The 24,236-nt window shown below is 38.5% G+C and overlaps 1 protein-coding gene across 1 annotated transcript in view; it reads left to right on the top strand.

Annotated features, from left to right (window-relative positions):
- LOC127619120 (solute carrier organic anion transporter family member 4A1-like) overlaps nt 1-24,236 on the top strand; it is a 43,061-nt gene that overhangs the window by 6,915 nt on the left and 11,910 nt on the right. The window contains exons 3-4 of the mRNA XM_052091884.1: nt 2,655-2,745; nt 24,067-24,188. Coding sequence (XP_051947844.1) covers nt 2,655-2,745; nt 24,067-24,188 — 213 coding nt within the window. The remainder of the gene's footprint in view (nt 1-2,654; nt 2,746-24,066; nt 24,189-24,236) is intronic.

Genomic DNA, 24,236 nt, shown 5'->3' with positions numbered 1-24,236 from the left:
CTCACTGGGGGGAGTGCTGTCTGCCAACTTGACATCGGCCTTTTCTCAAGTTCAAGTTCAGAGGTACGCGAGGCTCTCAGAAGAGACCCCTTGTGTCACTACAATCGACACGTCTTTTTTAAAAAAAATTTATTAAATTGAGTTGAAATTATCCATTTTGTGGAAATCAACATTAAGCCACAAATGCTGTCAATTGCGCTTAATACAGATAGAGCTTTATCTGTATTGAACCTGGAGTATTCTTTGAAATATTTTACTTGATTTACTTCACTTTGATCTTAATGCTCAAATATTTCCTCAGACCAAATAGATACACACCTTAAGAGCATTCTAAAACAACAGCTGTTCTTCAAATGGATTCTCGTAAAACATTTTACTAATGTTTCACTTGTAAGTTGAGGTCTGTCCTTTTTATCTACTGTATTTTTGTTTATTTATCATTTGTTAAAGGTTCAAATTATTCTCAGCCAACATAGTGAGGTGGACCATTGTATGATTGTGGATGTAGTTTTCACGCGTCAAGTTGTTAGCAAGACCTGTGAATAGGAGTATGCCTCCAATGAGGTTAATCCCAGATAGCAATAAGTCGGCGGGCCGCTGGCGGTGCTCCGGCGGCAGTAGAAGCGGCAGAATGGCGATATCGCAAACACGTTTGATGGCGCACCGCCGGCGGCAGCCCTTTTTTGTAAAAGGGGAGGAAAAAGAAAATAATGAAATATTGGTATACAGATTTTGGTTGATATATCATACTGTACAGTGAAATTTGCTATTGTTGTATCCCTACTCACCTGAAGGATGGATAGATCAGGCAAATCTCCAGTCAGGCCTTTGTAGAGTGTGTGCTCATGCATATCCACAAGTATTTTAATTAAAACATGCAACATATTGTAATAAATCTACAATATTCAGCCTTTACCTTACACCCTCAGTTGTTGCTCTACACTTTTATTATATTAAATACTTATTTATATAGCTTGCTCACTGTATAATCATGATAGCCTAATACTTATAACACAAGATTGCATCTTAAACGAATGACTGAGTTGAAAACTTGAATAAGAACGCATTTTACACAGAGGGTACCAGCTAGGGAAGCTTACCTGCCTACAATAACTGTTTTCATTTGATTTGAGTTACATTAAACATGAATAACCTTAGCCGAGTCCCCAGGAACATCGGGCTATTAATGTAACAAGCCTGTAACTGCAGTCTTATCAATTCTAGCTTCACCATACACTCAAACTGTGAGGTTTATCTGTTTTCCTCGTGGACCTGTAGCACAATGCCCTGACAGTGACTTCACCTGTGCCCTGATCTTTATTAGAAACTGAGAGGAGAGCAAGTTAATATAATTTATATTACAATTATCACAAAAATTAACAAACAGTCTGCTTTAAAACTAAGAAAAAGAGTAGAAATCCTTGTATTTCAAAGCGGCTTGCCGCTCACTATGTCACTATGTCAGTGTGTTACTGCATGATAATAAAGTCAAAAAAGTCAAAAGAAACAAAGAAAAAAAGAAAGAAATGGCACGCTGTATCTCCTAGATTTAAAATTTTATATAAAATGTTATCCAAGCACAATCGCCTGTATTGAAGGAACTTCAGGTGTTCATGCTTCTCATCTGTGTTGATATCAGATACACTGAAGAAGATCCTTGAAGCTTTTGTGTTTGTATCCCCTTTTAAAAATGTTCAGATCGGACAGTTATTTCCTGTTTAACCCCAATCATAATTGCCAAAGTTTAAACTCTCTTGTTTTAGCAGAGCAGTTTATCGACAGGTGAGGGGTGGTTCTTCACTACTACTGGGGCGCATAAAAGATGGATTACCATTTACACCTCAAATGCGATGTGGACACATGTGTTTTTGACAGCATACATATGTGGTTTTTGTGATCTGATCACACAACATTTTAGACCCTGTTTAGACCTGTATTTAGGGCTGACCATATGTGATTGAATCACCCTAAATGTATCTTATACCAGGTGGAAACAGCGTTTACAGGTCATCAAGTTGATCACTGTTGCATTTTCATACCTTGCTGTTGCATAAACTTGTGACATCATGATTCCATGCTGTTTACATATTTACTGTACAATGTTTAATGAGACTTAAAGTTGGAGGATTATCTATGGCCCCGTTTTCACCTGGCATTAAGATGAATCTCGGGCGATCCGATCACATGTGGTCAGGTGAGACTCATCGCTGCAAGGTTTGTTTGATTGTGTAGACAATCCAAAAGTACTCTGCACGATATTCTAAAATGCTTTCTGTATGATTTTAGCTTATTTATTACATGAAAAGTACTCAAGACTTGCTATTTGCATAACCCTGCAATTTTGTCCCACTCAAGTTTCGACACACCTAGTCATTTTTCTTTTATTCTTGATCGGTAAACTCCACTAGTTTCCACCTCGTACATCAATAAAAAAACCCTTTCGATTGTTTGTCTCTCTACCTTTAAGTTTTCAAAGGCCATTGAAGACAATCACTGCCTACCCTTTTGCATTTCACCAATGGGTCCTTTGATGAATAAAAAAAAAAAAACATGAATCCGTGTGACTTAGACCAGCTCTATAACACAATAGAGCAATAGAGAGAGTTACAGAGATCTACAATTCGCTTTAAATGTGCTATGTTCTCTTTTCCCAGGGATCTTCTACACTGCTGCCATTGTAGGACCTGCGGCTGGATACTTGTTGGGTGGATTCTTTCTGAACATTTACACAGAGATTGATCAAACGTAAGTGACATTGACCCAGTTAAAATTGGAAATAAACTCTATGCTCAGAGCAAACTTTCAAGGTGGGAGGAGAGAAGAAGGGCTCTTTTCTCATACTTGGATCCTAGTTAGGGCCCGAGCACTGAAAGTGCGAAGCCCTATTTTTCTTCTAAGGATTCTTCTTCTTCTTATTATTTTTACGCTTCTTTTCAAGGTTTTCAGTACTTTAGGAATACATAACATGCGTGAAAACTCTTGAAAGTTTGCACACGCATCGGAGTCGCTGGCCACTAGGGCGTGGCAGAGTTACAGGTTGGGGGGGTGCAGAAGGGCTTCTTTGGTGCCTCCTAGAACATGGGCATGTCCCGGGGGCTATCTAGCACATCCCTTTTGAGTTACAGTCACCAAAGTTTGTACACATATAGATCTCATCAAGCCGGACAACTTTCTCACTCACAGTCATTTGTTCTGCCCAAAAGGAAGTCAGCATTTTGGATTGTTTGAAAAGGCCATGCTGAGGAATTTGAAATACTCCTCCCAGGGATTTAATGTTACAGACAAACGGTGTTGCTATGGCGAAGCAACAAATTAACGTCAACAAATGGAATAAGGAAAAGTCTCATATCTTCTGCGTGCAGAAAATTGAAAACATAAAATTTTTGTCCTTGCGGGCTGATCAATTTGACGTGACTATTGTGGGTCACGGTCGTAGCGCCACCAACTGGTGTAAGGAAGTGTGTCACTTTTAACGGACGTTGAAAAATCCCTATTATGTTCTCCTGAATTGCTTAAAAGAATGTCATGGCATTGCACATTTTAAATTCCGAAGGTATCCTTGATATCTTAAATACTGTTGGCATGGCAACGCATTAAATGTAATCATTTATTTTTGTGCATATTTACATGTTTTGTGGTATTTGGCATAATTTAACTTTAAAGTTTAATGTTAATAAATACATTTATTACATTTTATATAAATAAAATATAGTAAAAATATCAACTGAAATGTAAAAATACAAGAAAACCCATGTCTAAGCCACTGTCTATTAATTTTCTGAGTGGCAATTACAAGAATTGTCTAATAGAGGACATCCAAGCTCCATTGTTGAATGAATTCCAACAGTTCTGAGTCTGAGTACAGAATGGGCGGGGGCTGAGTTCATGATTTGGTTGAGGTCTTTTGCAGTCGAATCCCATAAAAAAATGCAAACAATGTGTCCCCACTCAATATATACATCAGCTGAGGTGCGGATGCAATCTTTGTTAAGAACCTTTAACTCTTTCCAGCCAGAACAATTATACCCATGGTTCCTGTCTCAGTGTCTTCGCTGTCCGATCACCGATTTTATTTCTGCAGTCTGCCCAGATACCCATGACAATATAAGCTAAAGGCACATGTGATTGTTAAGGGGTTACTGTGCGTGAATAATAAATGTATCGTCTAGAGATGCACCGATCGACCTGGGACCGGAATTAGCCAATTTTCCGCATGCTCAGCCCGGATCGGTGACCGGCCGGTCAGCCTCACGTCTGTCCGATTCCAAGCCGGTCCGTTTTGTTGCCAGCGGCGCAGGCAATAACGTCACAGCCGCACGTAAACATGTCATTGCCGTGGAAGATCTTCACTGTGAGTGAAGGATACATAAAGTTCGAAATCTGGAATAATTGCAAGGCCAAAGTAAACCGTGGGGGAACCACAACTATAACTTTCGGATCAACAAACCTAATTAGACATTTATAACACCATCACCCAGCTGAAAAAGCCCATTTTAAAAAAGAAGCTAAAAAAGGGAAAGCGCCTAAAGCTAGCCAGAGCTCAGAGACAGCCACAAGTCAGCAGCCTCTCCTATCATTCCTTGGAATGAGCAGCGAAAATACCAAAGCAATTACGAGGTAAATTATGGAATTCATGGCCCTGGATGACCAGCTGTTCTCCATAGTTTAGGACAGAGGGTTCAGAAATCTGATAAATTTCCTCGATACAGAGTATGAGGTACTTTCCGAAGTCGCGTTGCCCGAATTATTTAATCTCGTGTCATGTCACACACGCAGCCTGTTATCTGTCAACATTTGGGTACACAAATCCGGGAGAGGGGAAGGGGGGTGCTAGATGGCACAGGCAGGCTAAATACATACAAATTGTGCCGTTGTGATTTAACGTATTTTTTCCCACCGTGTCCGATATTAAAATCAGTGCAACACACATTGCAAAAGGCGTGGGCATTGTCGATATGGCTTCGGGATATGAAATTCAATTCTTCCATCCAGCTGTTGGTAAATGTACATGTATATTTAGTTTTTTTTCACCGGAGCACCAGCTGAATCTTCTCCTCCCATCTACCAGTGATGCTTAATTTAACATCCCGCGTCTACTGCCTGCGTGGATATCAACAGCGCAAATGGGTTTTGGTTGCCAGATTGAGGTCACAAATGAGTTGTAATTTGTATGATGTGTCGATTGTGTGAGTAGGATGCGTTTCATTCAAGATCTGGCAACTGGACCACCTTGGAATAATATATTGATGTGATTATTCATATAATGTGGTTTGGGCCAAATTACGGGAGGTTTTTTTGGGAGAAATAACAAAACGGGAGACTCCCGGGAAAAACAGGAGTGTTGACAGGTATGAAGTTACAAGCCGTTCCCGAAGCAGTGCTCAGTTTTACAACTGATATTTGGACATCTAACATAAGTTGAGCATATTGGACACTTCAGTTTTTCAGATCTTTGGAATTGTTTTGTTAGACGAGTGATGTGAGCAGAATGCACAGAGAACACCAGAGCCCAGGTCAGACCACAGCAGGGCCCCTCTCACAAAGACTGAGGAAAAAGAGAGACCCAGCCAGGACCTGGACCTTCTAGCGCTCAAATCTGTTCCTCTTCTACAGGAACACTTCACAAGGCTGGAGTTGGAGTTTGTGCAGCTGGGAGAAACAGTGTTAAAACAGCAGCCTGTGCACACAGACACATGTGCCTGTCTCACCAAACTACAGCAGGATAACTGATTAAGCATTAAGACAGCAGCTACAGGATAGAGAGCAGTGCACATTAAAGCTAGAGCAACAGTTGAGAGAGCTACAGGAAGAGAAAGGGCAGCAGCGCAGTGAGCTCACAGCACTGAGAGAGCAGATAAGAGAGCTGCTGGAGACCAGAGAGGGACAGAAAGCAGACCCTTACAGCACCACTGCTGTCCCCCACCACTGAGGAGCCCAACTCAGACAACCCACTGATGCCACCGCACCCCCTGCCAGATAACACACAACAGAGCCAGCACTTACAAGACAGCAGCCCAAAGAAATTCAGCACAGAGAAACCGGAAATAGATTCAAATGGAAAATGTATTTGATGTAAATAAACTTTTCCCCCATCACCGAGCTGTTAAAGTCTGGTGCCCCAACACTAAGAAAGCCCTGGGACTCCTTAGCTGAGCCCTGGGACTCCTCTTAGGGAGTCCCAGGGCTCAGCTGCCCCAGCCACATCATTATACCCACAGCCACATGACCTGAGGAGCCAGCAGGATGGGGTGGCTGAGAGCTGTTCTGGAGAAAGCAAGACATTCATTCCCCACTTCAAAAATTATCTTCATCCCCACACAATCACCAAAATAAATGCCAGCATCTCAAGACACTGCACCCTACTGCCTAATGTCCACCTGGCACACCACACAGACCTGGACACAAGCTGTCTGTATTATCATGTTCATTTATACAGGAATGTTGTACATGTGCTGGCAAAAAGAATGAAAGATGTTGCTCTAAATCGGAAACAATCAGACAAGCCCCCGTTGGAGCAGAACAAACCCAAGCCCAAGAAATCCAACAAGACGCAGGTCATAGAACAATGTCCCATCCAACAAGACATCCAGAGCTACAGCACCCAGAGAGGAGCCACGTGGTCAGAGACTGCCCTACGAAATCCCCAAACACCCAGCACCTGCAGGTTACCCCACAGCACTGAACCACCCTCCGCAGCACACCACACCCCAGCCAGGTAAACTGAGCTACACCCAGGCTCTCAGTGGAGAAGCAAACCGAGCCAACACTGAACTTCAGGACATCAAGCACATGTTGAGCATCATCTGCTCACGCTTACTGTCCCACACTGGGCAGTGGTAGAAATGAGGAGGACATTTTTTTTTTTAATTGTGTAAGGACAGTGCTTCCAAAAATTTAAGGATCTTACATAATTATATTTTCACTATTCATTGTTTCTGCATTGTTTTTGGTCTTTTATGTCTTTCTCTTTAATACAAATGGGAAACAAATCCAACAGATTATCTTTAGATGAAATCATTTTGCATTTCCATGTTGAATATACAAGGTCTGAGCTCCTCAGCTTTTGGCCATCATTTCATCAGAGAATTTCAAGAACATGATGTCATTATTACAAGAAACATGATGTCATAATTACAAGAAACATGGAGTAGAGGTGAGGAGCACACTGGTTGTCCCGCAGGGTACAAAGAAATAGTTTTACCATCAGTAAAACTCAAATCAGTTAAACAGGGTAGAGACTTGGGAATCCCTTTAATCCAGTTAATCTGGATTAAATCTGAACTATCCTGTGCCATATAATTAATAAAAACTGAACAATACCATTTTATGGCTAAAAATAATAAAAAAAAGGCATAATGTCAACATCAAAATCTGTCTTTCTATGTGCAATCTATATCCCCCCTCTTGAGTCACCCTATTTCCAGGAAGAAACCTTTCTTATCATAGAGAGAGAAATCAGTCATTTCCAGGGCCAGGGAAATGTGCTGATTCTGGGTGATCTGAACTGTAGAACTTGTGTAGAACTAGATTTCATAGACACATGCGTTGACCGATTCATTACTGGAAATGATGTTATTTTTCCCTCTCATGCCCCTAGACCGAACAATGACAAGGCAACAAACGCCCATGGAAAGCAGCTGCTACAGCTCTGTCGTAGTCTGGGTCTGTACATCGTCAATGGAAGACTAAGGGGAGACTCATTTGGACTGTACACCTACAGCTCAGCTCTTGTTAGCAGCACGGTCGACTATGCAATGACAGATTTGGACCTTTCTTCTTTGAGAGCATTCACTGTCAAACCATTAACAGCTTTCTCAGATCAAAGCCAAATTACCCTGTATGTCAAACAGTCTGAATCAACAACCAAAACAACAATCACAACACAACACACAATGAGCAGAATACTATAATTTAATTGGACGGATAACAGTATCAATGACTACACAAATGCAATTACACTTACAGAAATACAATCTCTCATACTTTCTTTCCAAATACAGAAATACACTAAAAATGAAGATGGTGTAAATCAGGCAGTAAAAGATCTAAATACCATTTTCTACAAAATTGCACAAAGGAGCAATTTGGCACAAATCAAACCTAAGAAAAAGAAATTAGACACAGACAAATGGTTTGATTCAGACTACGATTCTGAGGACGAACCTCCGAAAATTATCCAACCAAAAACACAGACGACCAGACAATCAAGGCCTACGTCTCTGCAGTGGTGGACAGTAACGAAGTAAACGTAATTCGTTACTGTACTTAAGTAGCTTTTTTGCGTATCTGTGCTTTACTGAAGTATTTAAATTTGGGGAGACTTTTACTTTAACTCCACTACATTTCAAAGTCAAATATCTTACTTTTTACTCTACTACATTTTCAAAATCAGTCGTTCCTTTTTATTTATGAGTGGATAAAAACGTAACTGGTCAAACGAGCCACCAATCACAGTACAGCTGCGCTTTGTTTTGAACTTGCCTTGGCGGCATCTACTAAGCGCGAACCAGGGTGCGCTTCCCAAAAGCATCGTTAGCCAACTGTGGTCGCAAGTTCCGTCGTTATCATCATAGTTCAACGAGTCGGTGTTTCCTGAAACCATCGTTCCAACGAACATTCACAAACAGCATCGCAGAGTTGTGTGGTTGGAACGACAGCTCTCGACCTGTGGTTAGAAGCAGAGTTTCTTGTTATTATAACATGTGGGCTTAATAAATTATTATCTTGAGCCAAATAAGCAAGATGACATTAAGTACAATCAGTGTCTTTTATTTAGAAGACATGCAAATGTCCTTTATGTCTTTTAGTTTGTCAATAGATTTAAAGCACCGTTTTTGAAGAGTGCGCATGTGTGAACGTGTCTAGTGCGTAAGAACGAGCCTATGATTGAATCTGGAAATAAAGCAAATAACTGAGAAAAATATGAGATAGTCCTCAGATGACATGTCCGTAATTTATAGCAAAACATCTAGCATTAATTCGATCGCAAACAGATTCATTAAAAGTAGTTTTTACTCCACCACTTGTGTGACATCATTAACCAACGTGGTTGAACAACCAATTTGCGGTTTCGGGAAACAGTCGTGACTAGCAAGTTGATTTCTTCAACAGTGCATCGTACTACGGTAGTGGAGCAGCAAGTTACGTCGTTGTACGGGAAGCGCACCCCAGAGCCGTTACATATGAGAGTTGCGAACATAGACGGTTGCGACAGTGATCTCGCCGCCAGGCATCACGTGATTCGTGTAGCTCTCAATAGTTCCAAACAAATTGCGTTGCCAATTATTTTAAGCGGGCAGAGAGCAGCAGCTATTATTGCAGCAATTATCGGTAAATATTGATGCATAATGTACATTGCTTATTATGTTGACACTAAAATGACTTGCATATAATAGCATTTTTTCTGGGGAGTAGCAGAAATACTGCATTGATACGTTTTTGTGTTTAATTTTGAAGGAAATTGGCTGCTCCCATAACATAGAATATATATATATATATATATATATATATATATATATATATATATATATATATATTCTATGTGTGTGTGTATATATATATATATATACAGTGAGGAAAATAAGTATTTGAACACCCTGCTCTTTTGCAAGTTCTCCCACTTGGAAAACATGGAGGGGTCTGAAATTGTCATCGTAGGTGCATGTCCACTGTGAGAGACATAATCTAAAAAAAAAATCCAGAAATCACAACGTATGATTTTTTAACTATTTATTTGTATGATACAGCTGCAAATAAGTATTTGAACACCTGAGAAAATCAATGTTAATATTTGGTACAGTAGCCTTTGTTTGCAATTACAGAGGTCAAACGTTTCCTGTAGTTTTTCACCAGGTTTGCACACACTGCAGGAGGGATTTTGGCCCACTCCTCCACACAGATCTTCTCTAGATCAGTCAGGTTTCTGGGCTGTCAGCTGACAAACACGGAGTTTGAGCTCCCTCCAAAGATTCTCTATTGGGTTTAGGTCTGGAGACTGGCTAGGCCATGCCAGAACCTTGATATGCTTCTTACAGAGCCACTCCTTGGTTATCCTGGCTGTGTGCTTCGGGTCATTGTCATGTTGGAAGACCCAGCCTCGACCCATCTTCAATGCTCTAACTGAGGGAAGGAGGTTGTTCCCCAAAATCTCGCAATACATGGCCCCGGTCATCCTCTCCTTAATACAGTGCAGTCAGCCCTGTCCCATGTGCAGAAAAACACCCCCAAAGCATGATGCTACCACCCCCATGCTTCACAGTAGGGATGGTGTTCTTGGGATGGTATTCTTCTTCCTCCAAACACGGTTAGTGGATTTATGACCAAAAAGTTCTATTTTGGTCTCATCTGACCACATGACTTTCTCCCATGACTCCTCTGGATCATCCAAATGGTCATTGGCAAACTTAAGACGGGCCTTGACATGTGCTGGTTTAAGCAGGGGAACCTTCCGTGCCATGCATGATTTCAAACCATGACGTCTTAGTGTATTACCAACAGTAACCTTGGAAACGGTGGTCCCAGCTCTTTTCAGGTCATTGACCAGCTCCTCCCGTGTAGTTCTGGGCTGATTTCTCACCTTTCTTAGGATCATTGAGACCCCACGAGGTGAGATCTTGCATGGAGCCCCAGTCCGAGGGAGATTGACAGTCATGTTTAGCTTCTTCCATTTTCTAATGATTGCTCCAACAGTGGACCTTTTTTCACCAAGCTGCTTGGCAATTTCCCGTAGCCCTTTCCAGCCTTGTGGAGGTGTACAATTTTGTCTCTAGTGTCTTTGGACAGCTCTTTGGTCTTGGCCATGTTAGTAGTTGGATTCTTACTGATTGTATGGGGTGGACAGGTGTCTTTATGCAGCTAACGACCTCAAACAGGTGCATCTAATTTAGGATAATAAATGGAGTGGAGGTGGACATTTTAAAGGCAGACTAACAGGTCTTTGAGGGTCAGAATTCTAGCTGATAGACAGGTGTTCAAATACTTATTTGCAGCTGTATCATACAAATAAATAGTTAAAAAATCATACATTGTGATTTCTGGATTTTTTTTTAGATTATGTCTCTCACAGTGGACATGCACCTACGATGACAATTTCAGACCCTCCATGATTTCCAAGTGGGAGAACTTGCAAAAGAGCAGGGTGTTCAAATACTTATTTTCCTCACTGTATATGTGTGCGTGTGTGTGTGTGTGTATATATATATATATATATATATATATATATATATATATATATATATATTTAATGGCGTTGTGCAGGTTTATGTGAATGTATCATAACATTAGGATGTTAATAATTATGACCATAGACACTCGAGAAAAATATATACAGTAAATACTGTAAATGTATTATACCTTATGGGAACAGTCCCTTCCTCCAAAATTAAACACACAAAAAATGTATTCAATTCAAATATATATATATATAAATCTGACTAATTAATGTAATTTTATTAATAGATTGGTGTGCCAAGAGTGACATTAGTCTTCATGTAGAATGAGTTAAGCAAGAGTCTTGTGACAAATTATAATAGGACATTATGGCCATAAATAAAATCATAGTACTTGGATACTTAAGTACATTTGAAGGCAAATACTTTTGTACTTTTACTCAAGTGAATGTTTAAAGGCAGCACTTCTACTTTTACTTGAGTAATATTTTACCTTGAGTATTTTTACTTTAACTCAAGTATGTGTACTTCGTCCACCACTGCGTCTCTGTTACTGTGAGGCACTAAAATAATATAAATACACACTCAGAAGAAAAAAAGAACAGTTTTTACAGAGCCAGCTTCAAGAAATTGAAGAATTAGTAAACTCAAATTCTGAGATAAATGGAAATCACTATATAAATCAAATGAAGAATTGGCAATACAAGATGGAGAGCTGTGGAAAAATCATTTCCAAGATCTATATAGCACAACCCAAAATCATGATCTAAGTGACATTATTAAAAAATTTGAAGAGTTTGAACCTCCTTTATCCTTTAAAGAATACCAAAACCCATTAGATTTTCCAATCACAATGAAAGAACTGGAAGACAAAATTGGTGTCAAGAGTCCAAAAAAGCATGTGGTGTAGACGGCATACTCAATGAGATGCTGAAACACATGGATCACAACTTTAAACTGGCAATCCTAAAACTGGTCAATGATGTTCTGTGTGTGTGGGTTATTTCCCTGAGATCTGGAATCAAGGACTCATCAGCCCCATTTATAAGAGTGGCGATAAATTAGACCCTAATAACTACCAAGGCATCTGTGTGAACAGTAATCTGGGGAAGGTTTTCTGCAGTATTTTAAACACCAGACTTTTAGACTTCCTTATGAAGCACAATGCCTTGAGTAAATATCAAATATCACATTTTCACCCGACAGACACTAATTGATAAATATGTACATCAAAATAAAAGACAAATCTTCGCTTGTTTAGTAGATTTTAAGAAAGCGTTTGAGTCAATCTGGCATGAAGGATTATACTTTAAACTTATTGACAGCGGTGTAGGGGGAAAAGCTTATGATGTGATCAAATCAATGTACAAAGCCAGTCAATGTGCTGTTAAAATTGGCAACAAAAGAACCAGATTTTTAATTTAAACGGCGAGGAGTGAGACAGGGTTGCAGTTTAAGACCCACCCTCTTCAAAATATATATCAATCAGTTGGCACAAACTATTGAACAATCTCCTGTTCGAGGTCTCACTTTACATGATATCGAAATAAAGTGTCTCCTTTACGCAGATGACCTGGTTCTCCTGTTGCCCACTAAAGAGGGGCTGCAGGACAGCCTGAATCTTCTGGCGGGTTACTGTCAGACCTGGGCCCTGTCAGTCAACCACCAAAAAACAAAAGTCATGATCTTCCAAAAACGATCCAGATCTCAGGGACTAACAAACATATTTTCGTTATCAAACAGAAGCATTGAAATCACAAAGACATACACTTACCTCGGCCTAAAAATCAGTTCTACAGGTAATTTTACTTTGGCTGTGAATGAACTCAAAGAGAAAGCAGAAAGGGCATTTTATACCATTTAAAAAATCCATTAAAATTGATATTCCAATTCAAAATATTCAAATCGTCAAAGAAATTGACTTTTTCATGCTGTTTTTACTCAGACTGAAGTTGCTGAGATATGCAGCTTTACAAACCATCAGGGGTGGGAGCTCATCCTAAACTGTAGCGCTACCAACTGGTGGAAGGAAGTGTGCCACTTTAATAGTGTTGTCATGGCAGTGGATTAAATTACATGAAGTTGTAGTCAAACTGGAATGGTGGCATATATCTATTACACATTGTATGTTTAGGGTCCATGTTTAATGTTGAGTTGTTGCTGTGTCAATCATGCTTTGTTTTCCGAAAGCCACCGAGTGGAAATGGACCCATGGTGCTTTGGACCGTCATCGCTGTTTGCAGCTATATTGGGGGTTTGTAAAGTTCGCTTGGAAAGATTTGAACTGCCCCCATACTCCCTAGCGCTTCCATCCAGAGAACTCTGTCACATGACCTGTAATATATTCATTTGTGCTCTTAGTTGTATATTGTCAAACATAAAGTCCTTTTTTGTTGTTCTGTATATCTCCTTTACCAAACCCAACCAGACATTAGATAATTTATTTATTTGACTTTTTGACACTTTAAATTTAAGTAATTTGCTATTCTGCCATTTCCTTCATGGCTGTATCATGGCAAAAATGTTTTAAGAAGTAGGTAGATGTTCTTATCTCTAACTGATTTAGTGCAGGTGGCTGGAACAAAAGTAGAAATACTCTCTGTTTGGTGAGAAGAGAACGCTGAATTGCACCTCCGGTTTGCGTCAGAGTTCGGTTGGTGTTTTATTTTGCGAAAATTACTGTATGACTGCTCATTATCCAGCTTATTACAAGACTACTTGCCAAATAAATATATAAATGTACATACAGCTCTGGCAAAAAATAAGAGACCACTGCAAAAGAGTTAAATGAAATTTTGTGTGTGTGAATTTTCAAAAATGAAAATTTCTGTTTTATTGTATAAACTACTGACAACATTTCTCCCAAATTCCAAATAAAATATGGTCATTTAGAGCATTTATTTGCAGAAAATGATAACTGGTCAAAAAAAAAAAAGATGCTGTGTTTTCAGACCTCAAATAATAAATAATTTTTAAACAACACAATATTAATGTTTTAACTTTGAAGTGTTCAGAAATCAATATTTGGTGGAATAACCCTGATTTCCAATCACAGCTTTTTTGGCATGCTGTCTACCAGTCTTTCACATTGTTGTTGGGTGACTTTATGCCACTCCTGGTGCTTTGTTTGATGGCTTGTAACCACCCATCTTCCTTTTGATCACATTCAGGAGGTTTTCAACAGGGTTCAGGTCTGGAGACTGGTCTGGCCATGACAGGGTATTGATCTGGTTCTCCTCCATCCACACCTTAATTGACCTGTCTGTGTGGCATGGAGCATTGTCCTGCTGGAAAAAAAAATATTCTCAGAGTTGGGAAACATTGTCAGAGCAGAAGGAAGCAAGATTTCTTCCAGGATAACCTTGCACGTGCAGATCTGCCAACCTGTACACATTTTGCGTAGCTGGTACCCATTTTGACCTCAAAATACGCTGGTACAATTTGTCACTCTAAACTACATAAAAGCCTGGTGACGCCTCTATGCACGCGCAGTACTCAAATCAAGCAACAGCAAAAGAAGAGCTCGACCAATCATAGCACTGGGTTCATACCCCAAATAGCAATCAGGTATGATTGACAAATGCTCCTATCATTAAAAAGAGACTGCAAATCGACAGCAACACAATCCTGCTCGATTCCCCTTCCACTCCCGCCATCTTACTGATTTCTTAAGCGAGGACAGTACAGTAGTCACTGTACCTCTAACTCCTTAAGGTAAACGGGTTGGGGTGGTTTCTGGAAAGTTGAAATACTGAATTGAGTTAACTTATCCTCTGGAGTCGATGATCACTCAGGCGTGATTGCATGGATTAATTAAAAATACTCTGTCATTCATGGTCACTCGGATTAGAGGAAGACAAAATTCAGCCATACAAATTATAAAATGCTCAAGTAATGCTGAACAATAAATGTAAATAAAATTGAAATCGCTATATGGCTTAGTGATTATGCAAGTGCTGTGATTGAAATATTTTGATGCGCCGTGTGTTCCACAGTGAAGAGTTCCAGAATTGTTCAGGCGCGTGATCTGTGCTCACACAGATGTGTGTGTTTTTCCATCTCAGAGCGGCTCATTTCACTGCTGCTCCACACAAACTCATTTGGTGTGAGTTTGTGCCACTTATAACGTGCACTTGACCACAAGATGTGCAAACATTTCCCCTGATTTGTTATGAGAATTGTTTATAAATCAGCGCTTACGAAAATTTACTATGTACTGTACTTTATTAAGTGTGGTTTGTTTTTTTTGGGCAGAATGAAGAAATTAAAGACTGACATGCAGTAAATATGGGTGTTGTCCTAGTTTTGGTTAGATTATGACCAGTGTTTACTCTAAAATACTGCCTTAACAGGAATAGCACAAATATGTGTGTGACTGAGTGCAGACCTGGTAAACTTTGGAAAATATTTAACATTAATAACGTTATCCTAACGGTACGTAATTCACATGCTAGCTTGCTTGTTCACCTGGTGCCTGTTGCACCAGCTTTGTGTAAGTTAGAACTTAGTGCCCATTTATATCACAACTAGGCTAAGTCACAATTTATGCACTACTAAATATTTGAGCGTTGCACCATTAAACTTCGGTAGCACGTAACCCCACGGATAAACTAAATGTTTACAGAGGCCTCCGACATGATGGAATAAAAAAGCAGACTAATATTTAATGACATCAATGAACTCATGTTTTGACATTTAACCATCAAGTTAATCAGGTAATAATTCAGCTATCTTGGAAGGCGTACATTTCTAGATATTTTTTAAATGAAGAGGATACATTTTTATTTTGCCTATTTCAGGATGTGATTATAGAAGCTGATTTAGTTAAACAAAATGGAAATCCTGAACTCAAACTTGGGTTTTACTCATATCTCATTGACAGTGTTTTACATCACAACATAATTGTTTTTATTATTATTAAAACATTTTTACATATGTAAATTAGGGATGTGCGAGACTAGTCGACTAAACGCTACAGCTGCTATTATTCAGCATTGGAATTAAGTCAACTAGTCTGTTAATATTAAATTCCCATAAAACATTTTATTTACACATTTACACTTTGCGTTATATTGTTTTTATCATTACTTAAAAAATATTTATTAACACAATTATTTAATAAGCGTTTATCTGGAGGATTATTTCATGCTTCTCTCTTTCACTCACGGTATGAACAGAACAATGTCCTGATGAGCAAAACATGGTATGTTATCAAACCCTGTGCCCCGTCACACTGATGGTACTCAAAACATTTTTCCAAGGTTGGCAGGTCTGCATGTGGCTTGATTTATGTGTCCTTCACAAAGACGAATCTGCCCGATTCCAGCCTTGCTAAAGCACCCCCAGATCATCACCAATCCTCTACCAAATTTCACAGTGGGTACAAGACACTGTGGCTTGTAGGCCTATCCAGGTCTCTGCCCAACACCTGGTCATCTAATGGTTCGACGAAGCTGAAAATTTAACTCATCAGAGAAGATGACCTTACTCCAATTCTCTACAGTCCTATCTTTATTGTCTTTTGCAAACCTCAGCCTGGCTCTAATTTGCTTCTTTGATAAAGGGCTTTTTTCTAGCTTTGCACAACTTCAGCCCTGCCCCTAGGAGCCTGTTTCGAAAAACCGACTTTCACTGTGCACTTCACCCCAGCTGCCATTTACCATTCTTTTTGTAGGTCACTTGATGTCATCTTACGGTTAAGTGACATTTGAATGAGTTCAGTGGAGAGTTGTTTTCACCCTCTGTTGGTCTGTAGCTTTGTTGTCCCAGTGTCTGCAGCTAGTGTGAGCCAAGGCTATCAACTGGCCAGCTGAGGCCAATAGCCTCGGACCTCAAGTAGTGAGACCAAAATCAATCTGCGTTCCCACCATCGGGCCAATAGCCCCGCAGCGTTGCCCAATACCTGCCCTTAATGTGCCAACGTTACACACCCTGCCCATTTCACAAACAAGAGGGAATCTCAAGATGAGCTGTCATGTTATCAAGTTATCTAGTATATAATCTGTGTTTATATCATATGTAAACATTAGCTAGATATCAAGATAATTTAACATTGACAACTCCACCGATGATGTCCCATATACTGTCCATGATCTCGAACCATGGAAAATTCTTCTATTGGCCCCCGACGCTATAACCAAGGCTATGAAGAAGCCTTGAGGCAAGATGAAGCCCCGGAAGTAATGGTGGGAATGCAACTGGCCCTGGCGGGCACTAGCACACCCTCATTTGGCACAATAGTGGAAAGACGGCTTATGTATGCCATCTTTGCATCTGAAATGAGAAACAGCACATTGCTTTGTTCACACACAAGCTGCAAGTTGCTGTCAAGTCCAGTAAAGTAGTGATTCCCAACTGGGGGTACATGAAAATAATTAGATTTTGATATGTTGAACCTAACAAAGTCACATGTATGGCTTCAAATAAAAACAATAAATTTAGGGATGTGTAAAAATATATAGATTTTCCAACTTAAGCCCAAAGTATCATTTGGTACAGGACGCATGATGCAAATCTCATAATTAGCAGATTCCTTGAGCACAAAGCGTGAAGCCCAATTTTTCTAAACGCATGTCTTTGAACGTGCAGACTGCAATTGCACCTGGAATTATCTATATGAATTAGTGGATCCACAAGTTGGCAATACTTACATTTGAGCCATTTGCTGTCACAAAGAAACACTTGAAGACACAATCGCCGATAAATTACAGGAAACGAAGGTACAGTGTGTATCCATTCAAAATAGGCTTTCTACCGCTGTGATTACCGCGTTAATGGGTAATTCGCAACTCTATTCCACTAAGGGTCACTATAACCATAGAATTTCAATAAGCCAGAGCTGAATGCCTCCAGAGCTCTTTCTCCCAAAGTAACAAACATTAAGTTGGAGGCGGTAAGGGCAAGTTAAGCTTGTTTTGCTATCCACAATAAAAAAGAAAAAAAAGAGGAAAAAGAACAACAAACTTAAAAACACCACAAAATGTATTTTCTGGCTAAACGTTGCAATGATAAAGACTTTACTGCAGCATTCAGCATTCATGAGGATGCCCACGCATCAGACAATTATTTGTTTGAATTTATACATTCACATTTCATTAGAGAGAATTATCATTTGTGAGTGTTTTACACATGCGCAGACGTTATGAGCAAGCATCATTAGACCGCATATTCAAACAATTGTGACTTCCAAAAACTGTTAAGTCTCTAAACCTGTACTTTCTTTTAATGTGTCTATAGGCTAGCCCCTCTATTTTTAAACAGGATTATCAAATGTGAAGTGATTAATTTATATGTATACCACTGTGTTATATTTTGTTATATTCTCCTGGCAATAAAAACTAAAGAAACATTTTACAGAATCATTATTTATGGGAGCAGAATATTTATCAAATGAAATATAAAAAATATTTGAAAAAGAATCCAAATTTTCCATTACATGAATTAGGGTGGAAGTTAGGACTGTGACCACATTATTTGTATAATATTTGTCTCAATACATGGTTAAGAGTTTTACGCTGCATATGTAATTGTAGGTTACCAGCTTTGTTATTCATTATCGGTCGTAGTATTTTATTAGTAGTTAATATTTGCTATTAACCGATGTTGCCCCAAAGCTTGATAACATTTGATTATATTTCAGAGTGATTATTTTTCAGGGCGACTATATGATTTCAGATGTAACCCCAATAATCTATTGGCAACAAAGAAATTAGGGCAGCAACTAAGGATTATTTTGGTAATCGGCTAATCTAATGATTATTAGAACAATTATTTGACTGTTCAGCGATTATTGCAATGATTAATCATTAGCTCTTATCTGACTATTTAGCTTGTGCCACAATTAAAAAGATTGTATTAAACGTGCTTGCTAACAATACAGAGGACAAAATCATCTTTTAAAAATACGTTTAAAAGACATTCACTGAATTAAAGGAAAAAAATGCATTAAGTTGAATTCAGTAACAAATTCACTGCAAAAAATCCTTAAAGGGGTCATATAATGGTACATGCACTTTTTCAAGTTGATTGTACTGAAATGTGTGTTGGCTGTGCCTGTACACAACCATCCTATTATGATAAAAATCCATCAGTGTTTTTGTTTTAATCTCCTTATATATTTTCCCCTGCCTCAAATCGAGCCGTTCGACCGCGTGACGTCACACGGTCGGACGCCCCTCCCAGGATTGTTGATTGACAGCAGTGTTTCAACACAGACCCGCCCTCGCTTGTGAGCGAGCTGTCAATCATAGTCCGTCATCATTGTTGATACACTGGAGCAGAATGGCGCCTAAGCGATTGTGGTGTTCTGTTCTTCGGTGTAATAACGAACACAGCAGTCATTTTGATGTTCCTAAATCTGAACCGCTGAAGACGCAGTGGCTGAGTTTTTATTACGATGGGAATATTCCCCACGAGCAACGTCAATGCGTTTATGTTTGTGCGAATCATTTTTCACCAGACTGCTTTATAAACGAGGGTCAGTATAAAGCTGGTTTTGCTAAGAAGCTGCTGCTGAAAAAAGATTCGGTACCAACTATTTATATTCCCTCTGCACCTCCAGAAGAAGTAAGTGTAACTTTTTATTAACCTTTATATTAATCTTTGCAAATCGCTTGCACGCTTCACAATGAATGTGGCTAATGTTTACACTCAGGGTACATTACGGCATGTTTTCCATAACATTACGACATTCTCAATATAATTTCATAATCCCACGTTTATAATGAACAACGCGTTATGGTTATTGTGTTATTAAAAACTGTGTACGGAGGGGCGGGTGACCAAAGCTCATTATCATTTAAAGTCATATGCTCTGAACGCAGTGCTGAAAACAGAGCTGTTTTTGAGCAGGTAAAATTAGTGTTTTCTTAAAATACTAATGAGAATTTTTAATAAAAGTATATTACAAAGTTTTCATTTAGACCCTAAAGATTCATATTAACTTGTACAAAAATGGCATTATATGACCCCTTTAAAACAAGATACATTTACTTGAGAAGCAACATTTATGATATTTAGACTTGCTTTAAGAGAATGCATCTTAAAAATAAGTTATTTTGTATATATGTGTATTTTTCACTTTGTTATACTTCTGCAAGTGCATTGAAGACAAAATATTCTTATATTCAAGATCTATTCTCTTAAAAGCAAGTATAAATATCTTATATGCTGCTTCTCAGGTGAATTCATCTGTGGCAGGGCGGAGGGCGGGGCCGGGTCGTGATCCTGTGCACCCGGTCCCGTATTAGGCTAATTATGCCTCCGTGAGGGGTAAAGGTCTACTGTAGGGGTTTGTGCGGGAGAGAGAGATTGTTTACGGACATGTCCATCAGGTGTGTGTTTGTGTCGTCTTTTAAGTTTACCATTAAACTATTATTTATATTGAAAAGCCGGTTCTCGCCGCCTCCTTCCCGGGTGAACGAGAACCGGCTTTCCCCCTGCCACAGCATCTTTTTTTAAAGGATTTTTAGATATTTGAAAATATTTGTATTTTTAATATTATATGCAACATTCTCCGATAAAAAAAATATATTCTACTGTATATCTGCTAAGGTAAATGTATGTTGTTTTTAAATGAGTTTTAGATATAATTTTTATAAAACAAGCCAAAACAAATCAAAAACGTATTTTGTTGCAGTGTATAATAGGGCGAAGACTACACACTCACCTTTCTGTTCATTTCAATCAATCTTTAACTCACAAAAAAACCTCTTTTATTAATAAAGCTGCATATTGCCAGTTTTCTTCATGATAAGAAATGCACAATGACACCTATATTATGATTGAATAAGTTGTGAGCCATCACGTTATAATCTAGCTGCAGCAAGCATGCGTGAGATGGATGAGTGTCCCCACAACAGAGTGTGTATCACCTGGGTGCGGTTTCAATCTCTCCCCCTTAGATAGGGACACATTGCTCAACTCATAGAAGAGGTGCTGACCGCACACAGAAATGACAATTTCAGAGTTTGTAGTTATTTGCATTACCTGCTTTCTTATTATTTGAACTTTATTAAAGCCATAATGCATTAAAATATAACTGCATTAAAGATGTAACTCCGGGTGTTTCCTTTAAAGACGCTCGATGCGCAAGTTTTGTTTTAGCTGAGTGGCAAAAGGAGAGTGCTTCTGTATTTACTTATTTTGTATTATTCCCTTATACTTTGCAATCTACATCACCTGAAGCTGTTTGGAAAGTAAAAAATGCATCTGGACATCAAACGACTATTCGACAATGACAAGTTTTTCAACATTTTTTATTGTTGCCGTTGTTGATAACGTAGACTAATCGTTTCAGCCCTAATAGAAATGCACATCAAAGTTTGTTGAGAGGGTCGCTCCAATGGCGTGGAGCTTAACACTTAGGCGGGGAGCTTAACCCTGTGCCTGTGTCTGTATGACCAGGGTTTGCTTCTGCATTTGCTTCCTGTAGCACTTGCCATAGATGTGGCAAATCTCTTTCTGTCCTTGTTAGAGCCAGATGTCCTTTGTCTTTGAAGACTGTAGTGTACACCTTTTGTATGAAATCTTCAGTTTTTGGCAATTTCAAGCGTTGTATAGCCTTCATTCCTCAAAACAATAATTGAATGAGTTTCTAGAGAAAGCTGTTTCTTTTTTGCAATTTTTGACCTAATATTATCTTTAAGACATGCCGGTCTATTGTGGCAACTCAAAAGCAAACACAAAGACAATGTTAATCTTCATTTAACGAACCAAATAGCTTTGAACTGTGTTTGATATAATGGCAAGTGATTTTCTAGTACCAAATGAGCAATTTAGCATGATTACTCAAGGATAAGGTGTTGGAGTGATGGCTGCTGGAAAATAATAATTTTCAAATAGTGATGGTGCAGTTTTTTTTACATCAGTAATGTTCTGACTATACTTTGTGATGAGTTGAATGCCTCTTTGGTGAATTAAAGTACCAAATTCATTTTGAATACATTGTTCGAAACTTTTGGATGTGTGTGTGTGTGTGTGTGTGTGTGTGTGTGTGTGTGTGTGTGTGTGTGTGTGTGTGTGTGTGTGTGTGTGTGTGTGTGTGTGTGTGTGTGTGTGTGTGTGTGTGTGTGTGTGAGCGTGTATTTATCACTTTGTGGGGACCAAATGTCCCCATAAGGATAGTAAAACCCGAAATTTTTGACCTTGTGGGGACATTTTGTCGGTCCCCATGAGGAAAACAGCTTATAAATCATACTAAATTATGTTTTTTGAAAAGGTCAAAATGCAGAAAGTTTTCTGTGAGGGTTAGGTTTAGGGGTAGGGTTAGGTTTAGGGGATAGAATATAAAGTTTGTACAGTATAAAAACCATTATGTCTATGGAAAGTCCCCATAAAACATGGAAACACAACGTGTGTGTGTGTGTGTGTGTGTGTGTGTGTGTGTGTGTGTGTGTGTGTGTGTGTGTGTGTGTGTGTTTATATGCGCACTACCGGTCAAAAGATTTGAAACACTTGACTTAAATGTTTCTCATGATCTTAAAAATATTTTGATCTGAAAGCATGTGCTTAAATACTTGAAATTAGTTTTGTAGACAAAATTATAATTGTGCCACCATATTAATTTATTTAATTTTAAAATTAAAAAAAGAAACGTTTTTGAAATTGATGACTTTTAGAAGCCATTAGTTGCCCAACATAGATGGAAACTCCTTCAATACAGTTTAAAAAGCATCACAGTGTGATACCTCAAGAAGTTGGATGAGAAAATGTCAAGAGTACATTTCTGGCAAAGGGTGACTACACTGAAGATGCTAAAATATAACACCGTTTTGATTTATTTTGGATTTTACATAATTCCCATAGTTCCATTTATGTTATTCCATAGTTTTGCTTACTACTATTATTCTAAAATGTGAAAACAAATTATAATAAAGAATGAGTAAGTGTTTCAAAACTTTTGACCGGTAGTGTGTGTATGTGTGTGTTATTTAAATATATATATATATATATATATATATATATATATATATATATATATATATATATATATATATATATATATATATATATAAATCAAGCTTTTGAGGGACTTGTACACAACTATTACACAAGGTGCACACATTCATTGATGCTCAAGAAGACAACACACTACTATATGTAAACATCTGTAAAGTTGATTCTGAAGAGCAGTATTAAAAAAATATTTGATCTCTTATATCTTTATAAATTATGAAAGGGGTGTGAATATTTATGAGACAAAAGGGAATGCAAACTTTTCTTAACTATATATACTGTTTGTTAAACCTTCGAATAATGGGTAATCATCAGCTGACTTCTTTTTATTTGGCTTTCTATCTTGTTTCTGAACAGCAGTCTAAATCAAGAAATTCTGTGATTTGGCTACTAAAAACAGCCATTTGTTTCCTTTATGTTTCAGTTTAGGAGCTTATGGCTCCTAAGTAATTTTTTTAGTCTGGAGCCCTGATATTGTAAAATGAAGATTATTGTAGGAGTGCACATTTTATATCTCTTTATATGAGCAACTGGAAGCAGTGAATGCAAGCATTTCAAAATAAGAGTACCCACTGTATTTAAAGTTAAAGGTTCCACGCTATGATTTTTTTAAAGTGTTTAAATAAGAGTCTGTGATACATATTTTTTTTTAGATCATGTGGTTTTGTTTTGGTATGTTGATATTGTATTAATTTTATTTGTTCAGGTCTTGGAAAAAGGTCTTAAAAAGTCTTTAATTTTATTTGAAAAACTCTGCAGCACAATGTACATAGTGTAGCTTTAAAATACACAGAAATCTAGGAGATGATTTGATGGCTATTATAGATTTTTATAGAGATTTTTTTTCATACATTCCGTCAACATACTAAATAGATAAGGGTAGTTTCTGCATTAACAGTAACAACTGACTTTTTTGGCTTAAAAGTATCTCTTTCTCTTTCAGGACAGAGCTGACTCCAGAGAACCCGCTTTGGGTGGGGGCTTGGTGGATTGGTTTCCTGGCCGGAGGGGCTGCAGCTCTGCTTATTGCATTGCCTCTACTGGGTTACCCACGGCAATTACCAGGTGCTACCCGCAAGTGCAATTTAAAAAAAGACAAGTGACTTATGAACA

Source organism: Xyrauchen texanus, chromosome 25 (assembly GCF_025860055.1).
Source record: "Xyrauchen texanus isolate HMW12.3.18 chromosome 25, RBS_HiC_50CHRs, whole genome shotgun sequence".
Taxonomy (NCBI): domain Eukaryota; kingdom Metazoa; phylum Chordata; class Actinopteri; order Cypriniformes; family Catostomidae; genus Xyrauchen; species Xyrauchen texanus.
This window is presented reverse-complemented; position numbering and strand designations above follow the sequence as displayed.